This window comes from Halyomorpha halys, unplaced genomic scaffold, assembly GCF_000696795.3.
Source record: "Halyomorpha halys isolate HHAL.00 unplaced genomic scaffold, Hhal_1.1 Scaffold177.1, whole genome shotgun sequence".
Taxonomy (NCBI): Eukaryota; Metazoa; Arthropoda; class Insecta; order Hemiptera; family Pentatomidae; genus Halyomorpha; species Halyomorpha halys.
Window position 1 is genome coordinate 148241 of NW_027114700.1, and position 18580 is coordinate 166820.

Sequence of the window (18580 nt, forward strand, 5' to 3'; positions counted from 1 at the left end):
GAGGGATTTCTTAGAAAAAAATGTCAATAAATAGAGAACATGGAAATAATTGTCAACTATGTCACCTAGTTTGTCACTTACCCTTAAATAACCACTGGCCCTATAGTCCCATCTAGGATAGAGCGTGCTGACAAACTATTTTAAACCTTTCGACTTTTTTTTTTTAAAACATCAGCCATATGGAAGAAATTTATCAGTATTGTTTGAAACTGAAAATTCTTTATGGTAGAAGATAAGATAAAACCAGTTACACCTACACCTTAAAGAGTTTAAAAAAAGAAGGTATTATTTAATAAATTAGGTAAATTCCTAATTAGGAGGTATAAAATAGATTCGACCTTACCAAGAGCGTCCATTGGTAATGATAACTATTACATGTTACTAATTCTAACATAGGATGAATAAAGATTTTTTTCCTTAAATTATCCCTAAAGAGTATTTACTTTTACTATATATTACTTTAATTACTGGATCTTTTTTCTAATTTGAAATGTTTGAAATTACAGACGATTACTGCAGATGGTACCGAAAGTGATGAATTGAGAGCAAAATGGGTACAGACATTTATTAGCCATAACAGAAATATTATAGATGATGGAATATGGAATAGAGTACTACGCGGAAATGTGTTTTTGACAAAACCTGTTGGTACTGAAGTCTCCTTACTACATAACAATCAAACAGTTGCAAATGTATATTGGTCCTTTTCTTTTAAAGATAAGATCAATCAACTGTTGAAAAAAAAAAAAGGAGGTGATCCTAAGTGTGCAACTAAAAAAAAAAAAAAAATCATAAAACCTAAAAAGTGTTCAAAAAAGAAGTCAAAGAAAAAGTGTTCAAAAACCAAACCGACGTGTCTAGATCCATCAAAGAAAAAGAAAAAAGACAAGGCAGAGGCCAAAAAAGATGATCCTTGTGAAGAATTAAATGAAAAGGCGGCAAAGGCAAAAAAAAATGATCCCTGTAAGGAATCTGGAGAAAAGGCGGCAAAGGCAAAAAAAGATGATCCTTGTGAAGAATTAAAGGAAAAGGCGGCAAAGGCAAAAAAAGATGATCCTTGTAAAGAATTAAAGGAAAAGGCGGCAAAGGAAAAAAAAGATGATCCTTGTAAAGAATCTGGAAAAAAGGCGGCAAAGGCAAAAAAAGATGATCCTTGTGAAGAATTAAAGGAAAAGGCGGCAAAGGCAAAAAAAGATGATCCTTGTAAAGGATCTGGTGAAAAGGCGGCAAAGGCAAAAAAAGATGATCCTTGTAAAGAATTTATGGAAAAGGCGGCAAAGGCAAAAAAAGATGATCCTTGTGAAGAATTAAAGGAAAAGGCGGCAAAGGCAAAAAAAGATGATCCTTGTAAAGGATCTGGTGAAAAGGCGGAAAAGGCAAAAAAAGATGATCCTTGTAAAGAATTTATGGAAAAGGCGGCAAAGGCAAAAAAAGATGATCCTTGTAAAGAATCTGGAGAAAAGGCGGCAAAGGCAAAAAAAGAAGATTTTTGTAAAGCATTAAAAGAAAAGTTAAAGAAAAAAGCTAAGGGAGGTGATCCGTGTGCATCGAAAGAAGATCCTTGTAAGGATACAAACAAAAAGGCAAAGGCCAAAAAAGAAGATCCTTGTAAAGATATAAAAGAAAAGGTAAAAGCTAAGGGAGTTGTTTTGTGTGCATCAAAAGGAGACCCTTGTAATGATACAAAAAAAATGGCAATGGCCAAAAAAGTAGATCCTTGTGCAAGGAAAGAAGATCCTTGTAAGGATTCCAAAAAAAAGGCAAAGGCCAAAAAAGAAGATCCTTGTAAAGAATTCAAAGAAAAGGTAAAGGCAAAGGCAAAAAAAGAAGATCCCTGTAAAAGTACAAAAGAGAAGGCAAAAGCTAAGGGAGTTGATCCGTGTGCATCGAAAGAAGATCCTTGTAAAGATATAAAAGGAAAGGGATCAAAAAAAGATGATCCTTGTAAAAATGTAAAACCTAGGCAACCAGATCCGTGCGCAAAGAGTGCAGATCCTTGTAAAAATGTAAAACCTAGGAAACCAGATCCGTGCGCAAAGAGTGCAGATCCTTGTAAAAATGTAAAACCTAGGAAACCAGATCCGTGCGCAAAGAATGCAGATCCTTGTAAAAATGTAAAACCTAGGAAACCAGATCCGTGTGCAATGAATGCAGATCCTTGTAAAAATGTAAAACCTAGGAAACCAGATCCGTGCGCAAAGAATGCAGATCCTTGTAAAAATGTAAAACCTAGGAAACCAGATCCGTGCGCAAAGAATGCAGATTCAAAAAAGGATGATCCTTGTAAAAATGTAAAGATGTTAAAGAAAGATCCATGCGCTAAAATAGCTGAGGGTACTATTATGGAACCATTTATGTTGGACTTCATAAGTTCTAACGTTCTTAGGAAAGAATATCCAATAACTACTTTATTAACTGCTAGTAGTGCCAAATCACTTAGATTGATACCATCTTATTCCAAACTATCGGTGCGTGGTTTGAAGCAGTCAACCCATAATAGTGTAATAATTCGTAAGAGTCATGGTAAACAATTAAGAATACTCAACAAATACATATTGAAGGGAAATGTTAAACGGACCGAAACAAATAAGAATAAAAAAGGACTCGTGTCAACCTCATTATCTGATATTTTATCAAAGGTGATTATGCGAGCTAAAGAAAGACTATCTAACTATATTATTCATATGTCTCATTATAAAAAAAATATAACAGCCAAGACATTCGATTTAGGGAAAAGACTTGATTTTTTACGTTCCTTGATTGGATGTGACTGTGATCAATACATTACAAGTGGTAAAACCAATAGAGGATCCCGGAATGGGACGGAAAAAGAAATAATGAAACAGGTTTTATTAACATTTGGAGAGCAACAAAATGAAACAAATAACAGCAGTTCTCATACACCTCACGAGCTACCCAAACCACTGAAACTAACAGATTCATCTTTCCTATTAGGCCCTACTACAATACAAACCTTATTTAAGTGTTTACGTATCCGTAAAGTGAAAAATGGAAATGATTTAAGTAGTGAAATTGTCCATTTCAAGGATGAAACCACAAAAGATATCAACCATAATCCATTACCTATAATGCAAAAGAAGTGTAAGACTGATTACTATTACTGGAAAAACTACAATAAATTTCATGAAATTAATCAATCTATTCTTCATTCAAGAAGTCCTTCATTTCTTAATGTACATGAGAAAAGTTGTCCCATTTCAAAAATAGATAATTTCAAGGGTAAATTGGAAATTGAATGTGAAATCCCTAAAACACCATCTTGCTGCGACATAGACTCGCGAACGTTAAATTATATTAATTTAAATGACTTAAACAAGGTCCTTTTGAAAATATCTTTAAATCAAGGAGAGAAGTGGCTTATAGGGTGTTCTAGCTTGAAATTGGAAATATCAACGGATGAATTACATGATGGGCTTAAAGCTCTTTGTTTTAAGGGTGCAGGATCTTGTGAAGAATTTAAACATAAATATAAAAACTTCACAAACTTCAATGAACAGTCTTCAGATAACCTTTTATTCAATGACAACTTTTCAAATATTGAAAGACTTTTTGTACTAATTGAAAACTTGGGGAAACCTATTTATTTTTGTAATATTTCGGATTTATTAGTACATTGGTTATCGAACATTGACAATCGTTGCCTTCAAAAGGATAAAATTCAAGATCTTCAACAATTTAACAGTAGTTCATATGCCGATGCGCTTGCAATGAAAATACAAGATACATCGATAAAGTCAAGTGGAATTCAATTCTTCATTGACACAGAAAAATGTCACAGGAAAAAATACGGAAAAAAGAGAAAATTGCCTACATGTTATGATCCAGATGTAGAATCACCCATCGATGAAATATGGAACCGGGGCGAAGAGTTTTGGCCATTTTTTAATGAATGTCATAAAAGAATTAAGGATCCTAATACATACCCACCAGGAAGCGATCCCAATGCAAATAATATGTTGTTCGGCAATCTTTAAGTATGGATTATTATACGTAAATCCATTACATAGAAAAATCCTGATTTTCTCTATAAGACTGATCAAAAGCAATATTTGACAAATTTTGTAATGTACGATGCATCAGAAGAAAAGTAATCATCATATATTCTGTAATATGAATTATATTAAGGCTTTAATTGAAGTAGTATTTGTCGAAAATAACTGTGCTATCTTTATGTCGAATAAATAAAATGTTGCCAATAGTGATTTGTTTTAGATGTTAAATGACTTTGCTTATCTCAAAACGATCCCCAACCTGCAATACGCGTACGTTGGTAAGCAAGTAGCTGGTTGGTGGCACAAGGAAAATAATCAATAATAGCGGACATAAAAAAATAATCTTAAAAATATCATAGAAACGTTGTTTTCTTATAACTCATAAAAATTATTTTAATTAATAATATTATACACTAAAGTTATAATTTGTGCAGTCCATGTTGTGTTTTTAATTGCATTTTAAATTCACGTCAAAGGCACCGATTGCGTTTGTTTAACACCTACCCAAGCCCTAGCGTTCTTTTATAATTTAGAGCTTTCGGAAAGGAAGTAAAAATTTTTAAGATATGTGGTGAATGTCATACAAAAGATTGCTTCCCCAGTTTAGACGTGGTAAATGAAACTAAACAAAGTTATTTACAAAAAAACTTGAACATGTCGGAATTAGGACCATCATTTAAACTTCAAGTAGTTTTTAGTAAAAATGTAGAAAGTATTTCAAAATTAGTGAAAATCAATAAAAATACTAATGCAATTTGATTTGCAAATGGGGGTTAGACGGGAGTGGTGGTCATAGCATCTACAAAGATTTAATGACGATAAAAGTACTGATCAGTATCTATTCATAAGTGCTTTTGTCCTGTGGTGGTTTTTACACAAAACAACTCACAATAACACTTATTAACTTATAACTTTTATTAAGGAAACTAAACAATTATTAAGGACAGAACAATATGAACTTTTTGCTGTGGTGGTTTTTACACAAAACAACTCACAATAACACTTATTAACTTATAACTTTTATTAAGGAAACTAAACAATTATTAAGGACAGAACAATATGAACCACTTACACTGTGTATCTTGAAACGTGATTGACATTGATAACACATCTGTTGTTTTTGGCGGTCTCTACAGGTACCAACCAAACAACAAAAGAAACAATTATCATTAACAAATTAAATTTATTATTATCACAACATTTACTATTATCAATTAAATGTATTATTAAATTATTACTATTTAACTTTTAATTTTAAAATAATCTATTTTAACCAATTTAAAAACTATAAAAGTATATTATAATCACTTGCGAGTGCCAATGAAGTTTGGCGCCACTAAACAAACTTGCGGGAGGGGCCGCCACATCACTCTCCCCTCAGTAATTTTGTTACGTTAGAAATGGCGAGGGAAAATGCACTGCTCTCCCTGAACGCGTCTTCTTCAAAGCTGCTTTAGGCTGCACAGTATCCCTCGGGTTTCTCCGATGCCGAGTCGCTGCCATCAAACAACAAATGCGCTGACTTTGACCGGTCAAGGCCAAGCGACTCATTTACTTCTTAACCCTAGATTTTTAGTTAGTAGTACTTCTCTCCTCGTCGAATGACAACAAACAGGCCTTCATATGGCTTTTTCAAACTTGCTCTTACGCGATCCACTAAGACGAGTGAGGCGTTTGATAAGTATTTATGGATAAAGGTATCTTGTTTTTGTGTGCCACTTGTCTTTGGCGCAGACGGTCCATTTCCTGGCGCAGCATGCTGATGAGTGTTGGAACATCCGAACTAGGTCTGTGAGTCTCAAAGACACTACGTATACCATATCTAGTATGGTTGCTGAGGCATCTTCATTTAAACAAGTTAGAAACAACTTAGAACTAAAAGAATAGTTTGAATTACTTGTGTCCACTGTGGTTTTCCATGAGCTTTGTTGGCTAATTTTAGCACTGTGAGATTCTGGGTCTTTTCGTTTGACTGAGGGTGGTAAGCAGTAGTATGGTTTCGTTTTATTCCACAGATTGATGTCAATGATTTAAATAATTCACAAATAAATTGTTTGCCTTGATCAGTAATTATGGTAGCAGGTATTGAAACCGACAGATCCAGTGTTGATAGAAATTCTATGCAACGTTTTCGGCTGACGTCTCTTTCAAGGGAATTACTTCAGTCCATCCAGTAAATCGATCGATACACGTTAAGCAATGGGTGTATTCTTCAGACGGTGGCAGGGTTTCAATTAGATCTATATGAACAGTGGCAAATCTTTCATCTGCAATCAGGTATTTCTGAAGTAATGTCTTCACATGTCTAGAAACTTTGGTTTTTTAGCATGCGAATTATTTTTCATTTTGGTCCAAACTGTCTTAGAACATATCAGCTTAAACGAGACCGGGGAGGCTGCGCCATCTGGCCATGTCGTCAGAATGTCAGCGGTTGAGAGCCCGAGGAGGTTGTTAGACGGTAGGCTGCTTCGGACCAGAGGAAATGGCAGCCCCCTTGAAGTGACAAAAAATTATTAATTTAATAATTTTTTTTTCAATCAAATACTAATTGTAATAGCTAATGTAATTTTCTTACAATTTTAGTTTTATATGCTCTTCGCATGCTGAAATATAACAACCTGATTAATAGGGTTAAAATTTTTATGTGCTAAAAAATTCGAAATATGTACATATATATGTGCTAATAAATTGTCAAATATTTAAAAAAATATGTAAATAATATGTATTTATAAATTTTGTATTATTCAACAATATAAAGTACAAATTAATTAGTAACTTTATAAGTTAAAAAAAGTTACATAAATATGTATTTATTATATATTATATGAATAATATTTTAAAGAAATTATGTTAAAATATGTACAAAAAATGAACTTAGAGAAAACATAGCTGTCCAATAACAAGCCATTAATTAGTAATTGTAATTAAACTAATTGATTAATAATTACTCAGAATGAATTACAAACAAATTATAAATGGAAATAAAGAATAATCCTTATTAAAAAGAAAAAAAAAACCTTAGAAAAATATTTAAAACTTTGGAAGAAATCAATTCAGCAGGGTCGGTTACAAAATTATTGCAGATTAAATGCATTTTTAATTTTTTTTTACTGTGGACACAAGCTTGTCTACATTTGGACATGAAATGCGTGTGCCAGGCAGGTCAAATCAACTATCTTAGGATAAAGAACTTCAAATACATTATGAGCTTTATTCATGTAAGGTGCCGCGTCTGACTAAAACAAAACTTTACCATGAGTGATGCCCATAGGCCAAAGAACAGTCATAGACAAATCTTGCAATCGTTTCATGGTTACATTTTTCGAGGATTTCACAATTCAGCAAATAGGATTTAGAAGGTCCCTCAAAACGGTCTCCCAACGATTATGTTTGCGATATAACGCCCTTCCATATCCGTAGTCTCGTCCACAGAAATCCAAATCGGCCCATCCGAAATTGCTTTACGAATTTCCGTTAGACTATATATATCCAGTCTATATAATTTTCAAATAATTTTTTCTTAAAGTGCTTTCATTTGGCTATACTTGGCATGTGTATTTCTCAAGAAAAGTTTCTAATTCCGGATTGCTAATTTTGTAGATAGGAATCTCTGCCCTGAGAAATTCTCGGCACAAATTTAAATGCATAGTATTGGTACCTGTGGAATCTGAGGAAGAAAGAAAGAAACAGAAATGGATTGAAGAGTAAACAAACAAATTCTAGGAAAATGCTACAGGAATAAGACCCTTGCTATTTGCAATTGATTCTGAGGAATTCCCGATGTAATTCTGTGTGAAAATTTTATTGCCACTGCATTTAATTTTTGTTCAAAGATGAAGACATAGAATTTTTACGCTCTATTTATGATAAATGATAAATTTCACCTTTAAATATCTTGCGTTCTCTTGAATTTTATGTAATTGCTGCGAAAAATGTATTTAAAATTGAATAAATAATTTAAGTAAATATGTGATTCAGGACAGAATACCTAAAAATATGTTAAAAATAACAAATATTTCAGAAAATATGTGATTTACAACAAAATATGTAAAAAAAGGCCAAATATGTAAAATAAAAATGACTTCTTTGGGCCAGAAATGTCTTGAAACATTTTTAGTTAGTAAGGAATTGCAGATATCATGGCAGGTAAAAATATGTGAAAACATAAAAATCCTATCCCTACTGATTAATATGGCTTGCCCCCTTCCTCATTGAATATGGCTTCTCCCTCCCTTCCCAGTTTTGATCCTGGGTATGTTATATGGCGTAAAATCACCATCAAAAGAAATTATACTTTCTGAGTTATGCGCTAAATATGCTTAATTTTGTTAATAAATATTTTTTTTTTTACCGAAAAATCGGAAAAGCCTATAACCTACTCTGGAAAATCCTGAACATTTAGCAATAAGCCCTATCACAATCAGATGAATGGTATGGCAAAATGCGAACATACAAATATTGATTTTTATATATTACATTTTCGGTTTTTCTTTAAACTGTGGTTAGAGGAGCAAGCAGAGTTAATAATTAGCTATACTATATACTATAAAATTAGCTATAGTTGAAACTAATATCTAAAATTGTAATATAAAATTTAATATTTAAAATGTAATATAAAATTTATTTATCAATGGTTCATTCATGATTAAGGGTCGTACTCACGGCAATTTTAGCTATTAGTTTCAACTATAGGTAATTTTTGCCCATCTCTGGGAGCAAGCATGCTAGATAGTGAATGTTACTCTCATTAGTTTTTTATTTGTTTATTTTTTTTGTACAATATATTATTGACTTCAGACTAGTTTTAACTAGAAACGAGTGACACTGACTATAAATTCAATCCAATTCACCACAATCAAATTCGTAGACGGCATACAGGTAAAACTTTCCTTTTGATCTGGGTGAATTTTAAGGTAATAGCACTTAACCTATTCAGAAACGAAATTTGCAATTTGGTAAGCGAAATTTGCTACTCCAATTATATATAGCGATTAAACATGTTTAAAGATATAAACTAAAAACGCAAACAGGTTATACATCACTTACACATGCAAAAGTATTGAAGCAGTTAACATAAAAATAAAATAGGTAGTTTTGATATCTGTCTATAATACTGGTTAGTATGATTGCATCAATCTATTTCTCAGACGGTCAATATATTGACGAAATTTGATGCGAAGTTAATAATACTAACCGTGTAATGGGCCTTTATACCTCGGATACAACTCTCTTGTTATTTATCAAAGGAATGAAGGGGGGGAGGAGGTTTAACAATTGATTCAAACTTTGGTAACCTACTTAGTACGTATGACTAAATAAAAATATATTTGAATATATTGGGATATGTAAAAAAACAATGCTGAGTTGTTTTTATTATTGAATATATCAATGTGTTCAAACATAATCGATATACTAGATGATTTCAATACACAATAAAGCACATCGATGGTTCGAATTGAATTAAGATATGATAAGAATAGGTAAACCTAGCGAGATTTGGTTTAGTAGTTATTCTCCTGTTTAAAAATGGATTTTTTTTAGAAAACAATGAACGAGAAGATAAAACGATGTCTGCTACACAAGGTATGAAGTATTTGTTATTACTTTAGGAATTTTGTTATATCATTTATTGTAAAACAAGATTCATATTATTTTTTTTGTATTTTGAACTGGTCAGCTAATGAAACAAATAATTTGGAAAATAGAATGGTGAAGTTGGAAGCTGAACATATTGATACTGATCTTATTCATTTTGGAGGTAATATTTTGTTCATCTTATAATTTCATAATTTTTATAAATATTGTTCTGTTTAAATATTGATTTTAACTGACTTTGTACTCAAACTAATCTAATCCGATAACATTGATAATAATATTACTAGCAGCGATTGCAATTTATTTAAGGTTTTGTAGTGTATCGTATTTTAAAATTTTAAATAACATTGTGAATGTTAAATGTACATGCAAGAAATCAGAAACTAAAATGAGTAGTACGCACAGATTTTTCTCATTTTACCTCCATTTTTTTCATGGTTTTCTTTAAGAGGTTGAAATTTACTTATTAATTGCTGTTGTCCTAATGTATTATTTTGCTGTTAATACAACCGATTCCATTTGTTATACAAATTCTGTTTTATAAAAAGATTTTAAGGAGGAACAAGGAACTGTTTGTTATATAGATAAAGATATAATATTCCAAATAATTTTTCTCAGTGTTTGAAAAAAATCTTTCTGTTTTTCTGAAATCCCACCTATTACACACTTCTTTAACACTGTGAAATTTGAAACTATCCTGTTAGATGAAGGGTTTAATATCAATTGAACTGTTGAGTGAAGAAGTGGTATGTCATTATTTTATCATAATTAATTTTTTTAAAATAATCATTTAATTAATTGTTGAGTTCATTAACTGTGAATTCTTTGAAATAGTTGGTTATTGTTATGACGGGCTATTTTTAATAGAAAAAGCCATAATTTCTTATGTAAACCTTTATAGAACTTTCCTAAAAGGTTTGAATATCTTAAAACTCCTGGTTTGCTTTATGCCACTTTTGGATTCAAGAGGTGAATTGGCAACTCCATTTTTATAGAGATTGAATGAGGGTAAATCTTGATATTTTTAAATTTTCAGCTGGAGCTGCTATCTAAATCTGATTCTGGAATGTTAGCATTTTGCACCCCTCCTATTTATACCTTATTCTCTTGTCACTGAACTGAGTTTTCTAGTCTGTTCAGTTCTGATTAAATTTTTATTGGATTGTTCTTTCTGCATTCTAACAATTTTTATTGAATTGTTCCTTCTGTGTCCAAACAATTTTACCTCTCCTTGTAAATAACTACAAAGCTTGTCACACATTTTTTATTTTCTGGTACCTGAAATCATCTTTTTTTTTTCTCATATTTATTTTTTAAATCCTTCTACATTGTTCTTTCTTTAATGTTCGCACCTATTTTTCAAATTCATAAAAAGAGTTTAAAGTATAATAGTTTTGTAATTGTAATTTTCTCATTTGTTAACTGTTGCTACAAACATTTAAAAATTCCCAAGTAATTTTAGAACACTAAAGCGACTAGGATAAACTCATCTTTAACCTTGTATTTCATGTCTTTTGTTGGATATTCTTGATCTTGTACATTTAAACCTTTCTAGGTATTATAAATATTCCCTTTTATTTCTTAGAAAAAGTCATTTTCATTTTTGGGAATAGGTAGTTCCTAGATCTTTTTTTTCCTAGTTTCTATGGGTGGTACAAGGCACCTAACCCATTATGATCCTGTGCTGGCACAGCCCAATGCAGTTCTGATGTTTTTTGTCAGGTGGTCTTGTCCGCAGTGAAATAACTTTTGATTCCTGATGTTAATCGAAAAGTGTACAGATATGTCACATTCATATCTTAATGCTGGAAAAGTGTGCAAATTGAATTTTCATAGACACCGATTTTGTTGTTTTATTCTGTGTTTTTCCATTCATTCTCTCAGAAACTCTTCCTCCTTTTTTTATAAGGGGGTTTAGATAGCGCTTCAAGATATTTAGCCATTGTTGTGTTGCCAGTATTTAGTGTATATGAATAAAACAGACAACACTATAATCCCTTTCTTTTTTACTTGATTTGCCTTTTTAAGCATATGCATTTTTAATAGACTTTTTTTTGTCTCAAGACTTACATTGAATTCTTACACATTCCTAATGTGAAATCATTGATTTCTCGAGATTGTCATGAAGAAGAGCAATTTTAGTTTTATTCTTAAATTTTTTAGTATTACTAGTAGGATAAATGTAGATGCCTTAACTTGGGTTTACTTGGACTCACTGAAAAATGTTTTAAATTACATTAAGATCTTGCATTATGAAATCATAATTTAATATCTCTATATCAGCAGTACTTGTGCTAGATCTTGAGGCATTTCATCATGTTCCTCCCGCTTTTTTTAGTATCGGTCCAAGTATCCCCGAGTCATGGTATATATTTTTTGATGAATTAGTTAATTCTTTAATAAGTTCTCTTTTGTTTATTTAGATGAAGAAATTCAAGTGAAAAATGAAGAGCTTGATTTAGATTCAGAACTGATGGGGCTTACAGGTAAAAGCTATTCCTAAGTGATGATAATAACAAAATTTAGATTTTTGAAGTAATACAATTTCCAATTGTGAACAGTAAAGTGCTTATTACTAGTAGTTGATTGTTAAAATTTCTCAGATGAGAAGTAAGAATAATTTTTATTGTTATTGAAAAAGAGAAAGAAATAAACTCATCACTGATCAGATGTTTTGTTAGAAGATCCAGTCCAAGTCCAGTACTTTGGTTTATTTAATTATCAACATTTTTATTATTCACTTGGATAAAAGAGCTATTTGCATAGTTTTTTAAAAATTTGATTTTATAATAATCCATTTCTACTCAAACTGGTCATTAGTTACCTGATTCCATATTCAATACCAGTTTTATTTTTAGTTACTAGATAATGCCTTACTGAGAAGTACTTGGGTATGTAAATCAGATATAATATATTCTCATGGGGTTAAAGTTTATTACTATTATGAGATTATTAATCTTCTACCCTGGTTTCCTGAATATCAGGGTTTATCTTTGAATTGGAAGATTCATATATTAATATCCCACACCTTGTAAGGATATTTGGATATGAGACAACTGTTTTCTGAATGTCACATTTACTAACACACTACACATTAGAATCTGCCCAATATGTTGAAGAAGAAAGTGCTCTTTCAGTAAGATAGAGTAGCATATTACAATTTTACGGCAAAGCCATAAGCCGGGTCTATTAATTTCCCACTCACTGTATGCTCTAGGTCTGGATTTGTAATCATTGTGAGTAAGGAGGGAGTGAGTAAAGTAAAATTCTATAAATATGATACATAAATAAGGGGAAAATAATTATTATTTTCAACCAGCAGTATTTTAAACCTATTTTTTTAATTTACTACAAAAAATGTTTAATATGTGTTAAGCCTGTTAATGTTTATAATCTTATTTGGACAATGTATATTATTTAAATTAAAGTGGAATAAATATGTACTGTTTACATTTTGTTTTCAAGCAAAGTACAGTTAGTAGACTAATTAAAAACTGGTTGGTACTACTCAAACAAGTTCCAATTTAGGAAAGTAATTTTATTTGCATATTTTTAATAAGTATTGATTTTGATTCTTTAAATTTACATAGTAATTTTTAAATATCACTTATTCTTTTTTCATTGTATTTTCAATAATTTTCTATTTCAGGAAGTGCTGCACTGCTTTGTATGAAAGTGAAAAATTGGAGAAATGATTTAGATGAACCTAGTAAGTTTTTTTTTTACCTCATAGAATAAAAGAAATAAACAATTACATATATACAAAAATAAAGTTATGTACATATACTGGCTATTTGAGTTGTCTTGTTTTGCCGGAATGGCATTATAAGAATGGTTGCTTAGTAAGTTTATATCAGACCTTGATTTACAAAGCATTATTGGTACTGTTGTCAGTTTAGGCAAAATCTTAAATATTATTTTAATGTGTTACATTATTTATAAAATATATCATTTTTAGGGCTGAGCTGGATTCAGAAGACAATAAAATGTGATTATTGTAACTACTGGGCTGTCCCAAGTACTATGAAAATACACATCCGCAAACATACTGGAGAAAGACCATATATCTGCCATCATTGTCAGTATAAATGTGCAAGTCTGTCTGCCCTCCGTTGTCATATTCGAATTCACAACTCTGAAAAGCCTTTTTCATGTAAAGATTGCAAATTTAGTACTCTATATCCAGCCTCTCTTAAATGTCATCAAGCCAAACACACTGGAAACAAACCTTACCAGTGTCCATTTTGTGATTACAGAGCAGTTTTACCTGGTACTTTAAAAATCCACCTTAGAACTCACAGTGGTGAGAAATCTTATAATTGTATTTACTGTCCCTACAAAGCAGCTTATTTTTCTAGCTTAAAAGTTCACCTTAGAAAACATACAGGAGAAAAACCTCATATCTGCAAATTATGTGGGTACCAAACTGCTTACCAGAGCAGTTTGAAGATTCATTTAAGATCACATACTGGAGAACGTCCTCATACTTGTTCTCACTGTCCTTATGCTACAGGCGACTTGAGTTCATTAAAGAAGCATTTACTGATACATTCTGGAGAAAAACAATTTAAGTGTACTCTATGCGACTTTCGGGCAACTCGCAGATCAAATATCAGAGTTCATATGTATTCTCATACTAAAGAAAAAAAGTATACATGTCCTCAGTGTCCATACCGTACTGCTTATTCTGGCAGCCTGAAAGTTCACCTTTTAACACATGGTGAAAAGTCATTCAAATGCTCTTTCTGTGATCATAGAAGTTCCCACCTCCAAGGTCTTAAGTTACATATACGCACTCATACGGGAGAAAAACCATATGGTTGTATGCTTTGTGAATATAGGTCGATATCTAGAAATAATCTCAAAATTCATATGCTGGGCCATGAAGGTGTGAAGCCTTTTTCTTGTAATTATTGTTCATTTAAAACTGCGAGAAGTGGACATTTGAAAAGGCATTTATTGATTCATACTAAAGAAAAAGTTTTATCTTGCCCTTTTTGTAATTTTACTACTACGCAGATGTCTAACTTAAAAGCTCATACATGGACTCACAATAAACAGAAACCTTTTAAGTGTGACCAATGTGACTATACTGCCACCAGGAAGGATAGCCTTATGGTACACCAAACTAAGCACAAAGGCATTAAACCTTATTCGTGCCCCATGTGTGATCATAAAACTGCTGACTATCGCTGCCTTCGAGTGCATCTAAAAGTTCATTCAGAAGTAAGGCCTTTTCAATGTCCTGATTGCTCATTTACAACCAAAAGAATAGGAATTCTAAAAAGGCACAGACTTATACATACAGGAGAGAAGCCTTATGCCTGTCAAAAATGCAAGTTCAGAAGTGGTAGACAAGAGAACTTAAAGAACCACCTTAAAACTCATTCAAAAAAAAGAAGAAAGAAATGCCCATTTTGTGATGAAAGATATCTTCGTCTTAAATCTCACCTAACTAAAGTTCACTATGAACTCTTGTTAAAATGTTACCATTGTTCGTACCATACATTTGATATGTTCATTTTGAAAAGGCATATTAAAAAACATATTAAACAAATTCTAGTCAATACGAATTCAATGTGGTAGAGTTACAAATACTTTATGTTGTTTTTGACAAAGCCTGCCTCTATTCCTGTAAAGAAATATTTTTATAAATTTTAAGGAAAAATTTCAGAGTTATGTGTTGTAATATATATTTTTATTTGTAAACTAATGTTTACGGGTTAAAGTTACTAAACTTTCTGTTTCCTGTTGATTATATTAAAAATTTATTTATGTTAAAGAAATTAAATTTTATTTTAGTTGTAAAGGTATATAATTATTTTTTATTTATATATTTTATGTATACCCAAAAAAAAATTTTTGTTCTTACATGGAATAAATAGAACTGACAATTTTATAAGGATCATTTTCCTTTATTTAATACTAACACCTGTGACTACTTTTATGGGACAATAACAATATATAATTTACAGTTTTGTTCTTGCATGAAATGACTATAATGTATCTATATAGTACTAATAAGAAATTAGTTCTTACATGGGATAAATAGAACCTAAATCGGACCAGTATTAATGATTATACGGCAAAGTTAGCTGTTACCAGTTATGTTACTATAGTTACCGTCTTATTACTTCATCTATATATTAATTAATATCAAAGTTTCAATAGTATTCAATTAATGTTTATAAATCGTCAAATATAGCAGTGGTGAAGCTTTTCCGGGTCTGCTAGTAGTATTATAAAATAGTACTTATTCATAATATTTTATAATACTAGCACTACCATATAACAGTCACCATATTTTTGCAATTATGAACAATTTTTATTATTGTGGTCAGTGTCCTTTTATTTAATGACACAATTAGGGTAGGAAGTAAAGGTTTATCTTAGATTGAAAACAGTATACAGAATAATTGAAAGGAGTCAGAATATGAGCAATAATAATTTAACTAATAAAAAACAAGTTCTAGAAAGAATAATGTAGCAGTCTAAAGTTTTTTTTTTTTTCATTAGTCAGTTTTCAAACGGAATATATATATGAAGAAAAGCTCTTAAATAAAAAAATATATTTAAAAATATTTACATATCATTTGAGTATAATAAATATTACACAATGTATCATATAATTCAGCACATTCATATTTATATTGATTATGATTACAATCACAATTCACTGAGCACAAAAAACATTGTTCTTGCTTTATCGACTCAAGTTGCTGACAAAGAGGAAGTTTTATCATGTTGCTTGAAAAACTAAAAAAAAAACATTTTAGAATTGTAATATTTCTCTCGTAAAGAAACAGTGCCATGACTGGCGGTGCAGGCGCATCCCTCTCGCCGAAAAAAAAAAAAAAAAAAAAAAAAATAGAATTAGGAAATTTTACTGAATAACAGGTTTTTGTAATATATTTGAACAAAAGACTCATCCACTAAAACCTAAGATTCGAGAATTTGATAGCTTGTCATACGAACGTACACATCAATAATTAATTACAGCTGGTAATAATTAGGTTTCATAACATGCCAGTTATTTTTTTCTTAATCGCTTGTCTAATAAAATCATCCATTTTTAATTTTTTATGATTCATTGTAAATTTTAGGAGATAGTCCAGCTTGTGGTCAAGAAAAACAAAAAATAGCTTGAACTATTTATAAAGGGCCAACATTTCAACCCATACTGTTGAGGTGTACACGAATGAACAAAAAAATGTAACGAAAAATCAATTATTTTCTGTTTATTAGTATACAATGACAACAGCACTGAAGATGGCCTGCTGTGTAGCTCGAAGCATTGGCCATAAATAAGTAATTAAAACCAATGTTTGTTTTTCTTGATCACAGCTCAGACCATCTCTTTATAATTCACATAAAGCCAATCATCCAATTATAAAGTAAATGTAAATTTTACTATGTAATCAAAATAAACTATCCATAGCCAGGTTAGTGGTACTTGAGAGCCAGAGTTTGGATACCACAGCAATATACCATATTTGATGAAATAAAAAAAAATTATCAGTCTTAAATATCCTTTTGAGTATCAAGACTTTTTTTTATCTCTCATCTTATCAAATTAAAAAAGGAAATAAAAAATAAGTAGTAGTTAAAAATAGCAGTTTACTTTCACAACTGCAGCTAATCCCTGAGGAAATCGTTCTTCAATTATCAAGGACTTCATAATCCATGCAGGAAGAAGGTTTAGAACTCTTTGAGCAGAATATCTTTGATCTAAAAGTAACACAGTAGCAAAATCAGATTGGTGACGTATAGCTCGACCAATGGATTGGTTCACGGCTTTCATACAACATGCTTCGTAATACTCTTTGCCAGCACCATTTCTCTAAAAATTACACAAAAGATTATCATTACATAATTTTTTCATATACACACATAACATATATACTAGTAGTAAACATATTGAAATGAAAAGAAAAAATATTTTTTTTTTTACAGCCACCTGAACCATCTTTCTTCAATTCTACATACTCAACTAATAATCTTCAAACAAAAAAAGAAATTCTACATAATACACTGCTTATTAAAAATGTAGTATCTTAAAAGAAAAAGGCAGTTTTGTGCATTTATTAACAGTTAACTGCTTTCTAGGACCAAATATAATGCATTTTAAGATATTAAAAAAAAAAAATGTATATTTACTTCATTTCAACAAATTTAAATTGATAAATAGTATTTCTGATGCATTATGATGTACAGATTTCAAATAAGACTTTTTTTGAGGAAACGGTAGTAAATAAATAGTAAAAACAATGTTATATAATCATCATGGATAGTTTATGTTATGAATTTGCGATTTCCAAGCAATTATACTAAAGCTACACCTGTTCACTTGAGAGTGATTCCTCTAAGAAATGTAGAGAGTAACACAGGCATATGTCTATTTGAAAGGTGAATTTTCCTATCTTGGCTCTCGAGAAATTCCTCCTCGCCACTATTTTATTTTCGAGAACTCTCACCATAGTGTCAAAACATAAAATGAAGAGAGTTAAGTCAACCCCAAACAGCCATCAAAATGGTATTGTGGTTCAATAAAATAAAAACTAATGGCATTTATGATTTAAGGTTTTCATTAAAAAGAAGAACACTCAAACAAAATTATCTGTTAAGTAATTATCACAACTTTCTTTCCAGAGTAGAAAGTTCAATACATAAGTGAATTGTAAACTGCACCTACTCTAAAATTGGTTGAATTAAGAATTAATTTTTTTTTTCTCCTTTGAAGACAATTTTATTGTTTCATACATAATGAAATGAAATGAAATGAAATGAAAAAATAACTTTATTCTGGGACATATGTCCCCTAAGAATAATTAAAAGGTTAAAATAATGAGATTTTTATCTGGCGAGCGTTTACAAATTTTCAGATAGTATAATGAAATTACATAGGTATATTGGCTTTACTACTGTTTATAATATTAATCAATAACTGCCTATTTATTTGATTACAAAGATGT

At 30.8% G+C, this 18580-nt stretch overlaps 3 protein-coding genes across 5 annotated transcripts in view; 2 read left to right on the plus strand and 1 right to left on the minus strand.

Annotated features, from left to right (window-relative positions):
- The window catches only part of LOC106679128 (uncharacterized), a 31579-nt gene extending 27360 nt beyond the window's left edge, over nt 1-4219 (plus strand). For both annotated transcript variants that reach the window (XM_067051855.1, XM_014418094.2), the window contains exon 2: nt 507-4219. In XM_067051855.1, the coding sequence (XP_066907956.1) occupies nt 507-3995 (3489 nt within the window). In that variant the 3' untranslated portion in view covers nt 3996-4219. The remainder of the gene's footprint in view (nt 1-506) is intronic.
- Nucleotides 4220-9396: 5177 nt separating this feature from the next.
- LOC106679125 (zinc finger protein 431) lies at nt 9397-15485 on the plus strand. The gene is made up of 5 exons (XM_067051854.1): nt 9397-9596; nt 9691-9771; nt 12032-12094; nt 13258-13317; nt 13567-15485. The coding sequence occupies exons 1-5, from the start codon at nt 9581-9583 to the stop codon at nt 15192-15194; spliced, it is 1848 nt and encodes a 615-aa protein (XP_066907955.1). The 5' UTR covers nt 9397-9580; the 3' UTR covers nt 15195-15485.
- Nucleotides 15486-16173: 688 nt separating this feature from the next.
- The window catches only part of LOC106679126 (ATP-dependent DNA helicase DDX11), a 36672-nt gene continuing 34265 nt past the window's right edge, over nt 16174-18580 (minus strand). For both annotated transcript variants that reach the window (XM_067051853.1, XM_067051852.1), the window contains 2 exons: nt 17230-17448; nt 16174-16364 (listed from right to left, as the gene is read on the minus strand). In XM_067051853.1, the coding sequence (XP_066907954.1) occupies nt 16320-16364; nt 17230-17448 (264 nt within the window). In that variant the 3' untranslated portion in view covers nt 16174-16319. The remainder of the gene's footprint in view (nt 16365-17229; nt 17449-18580) is intronic.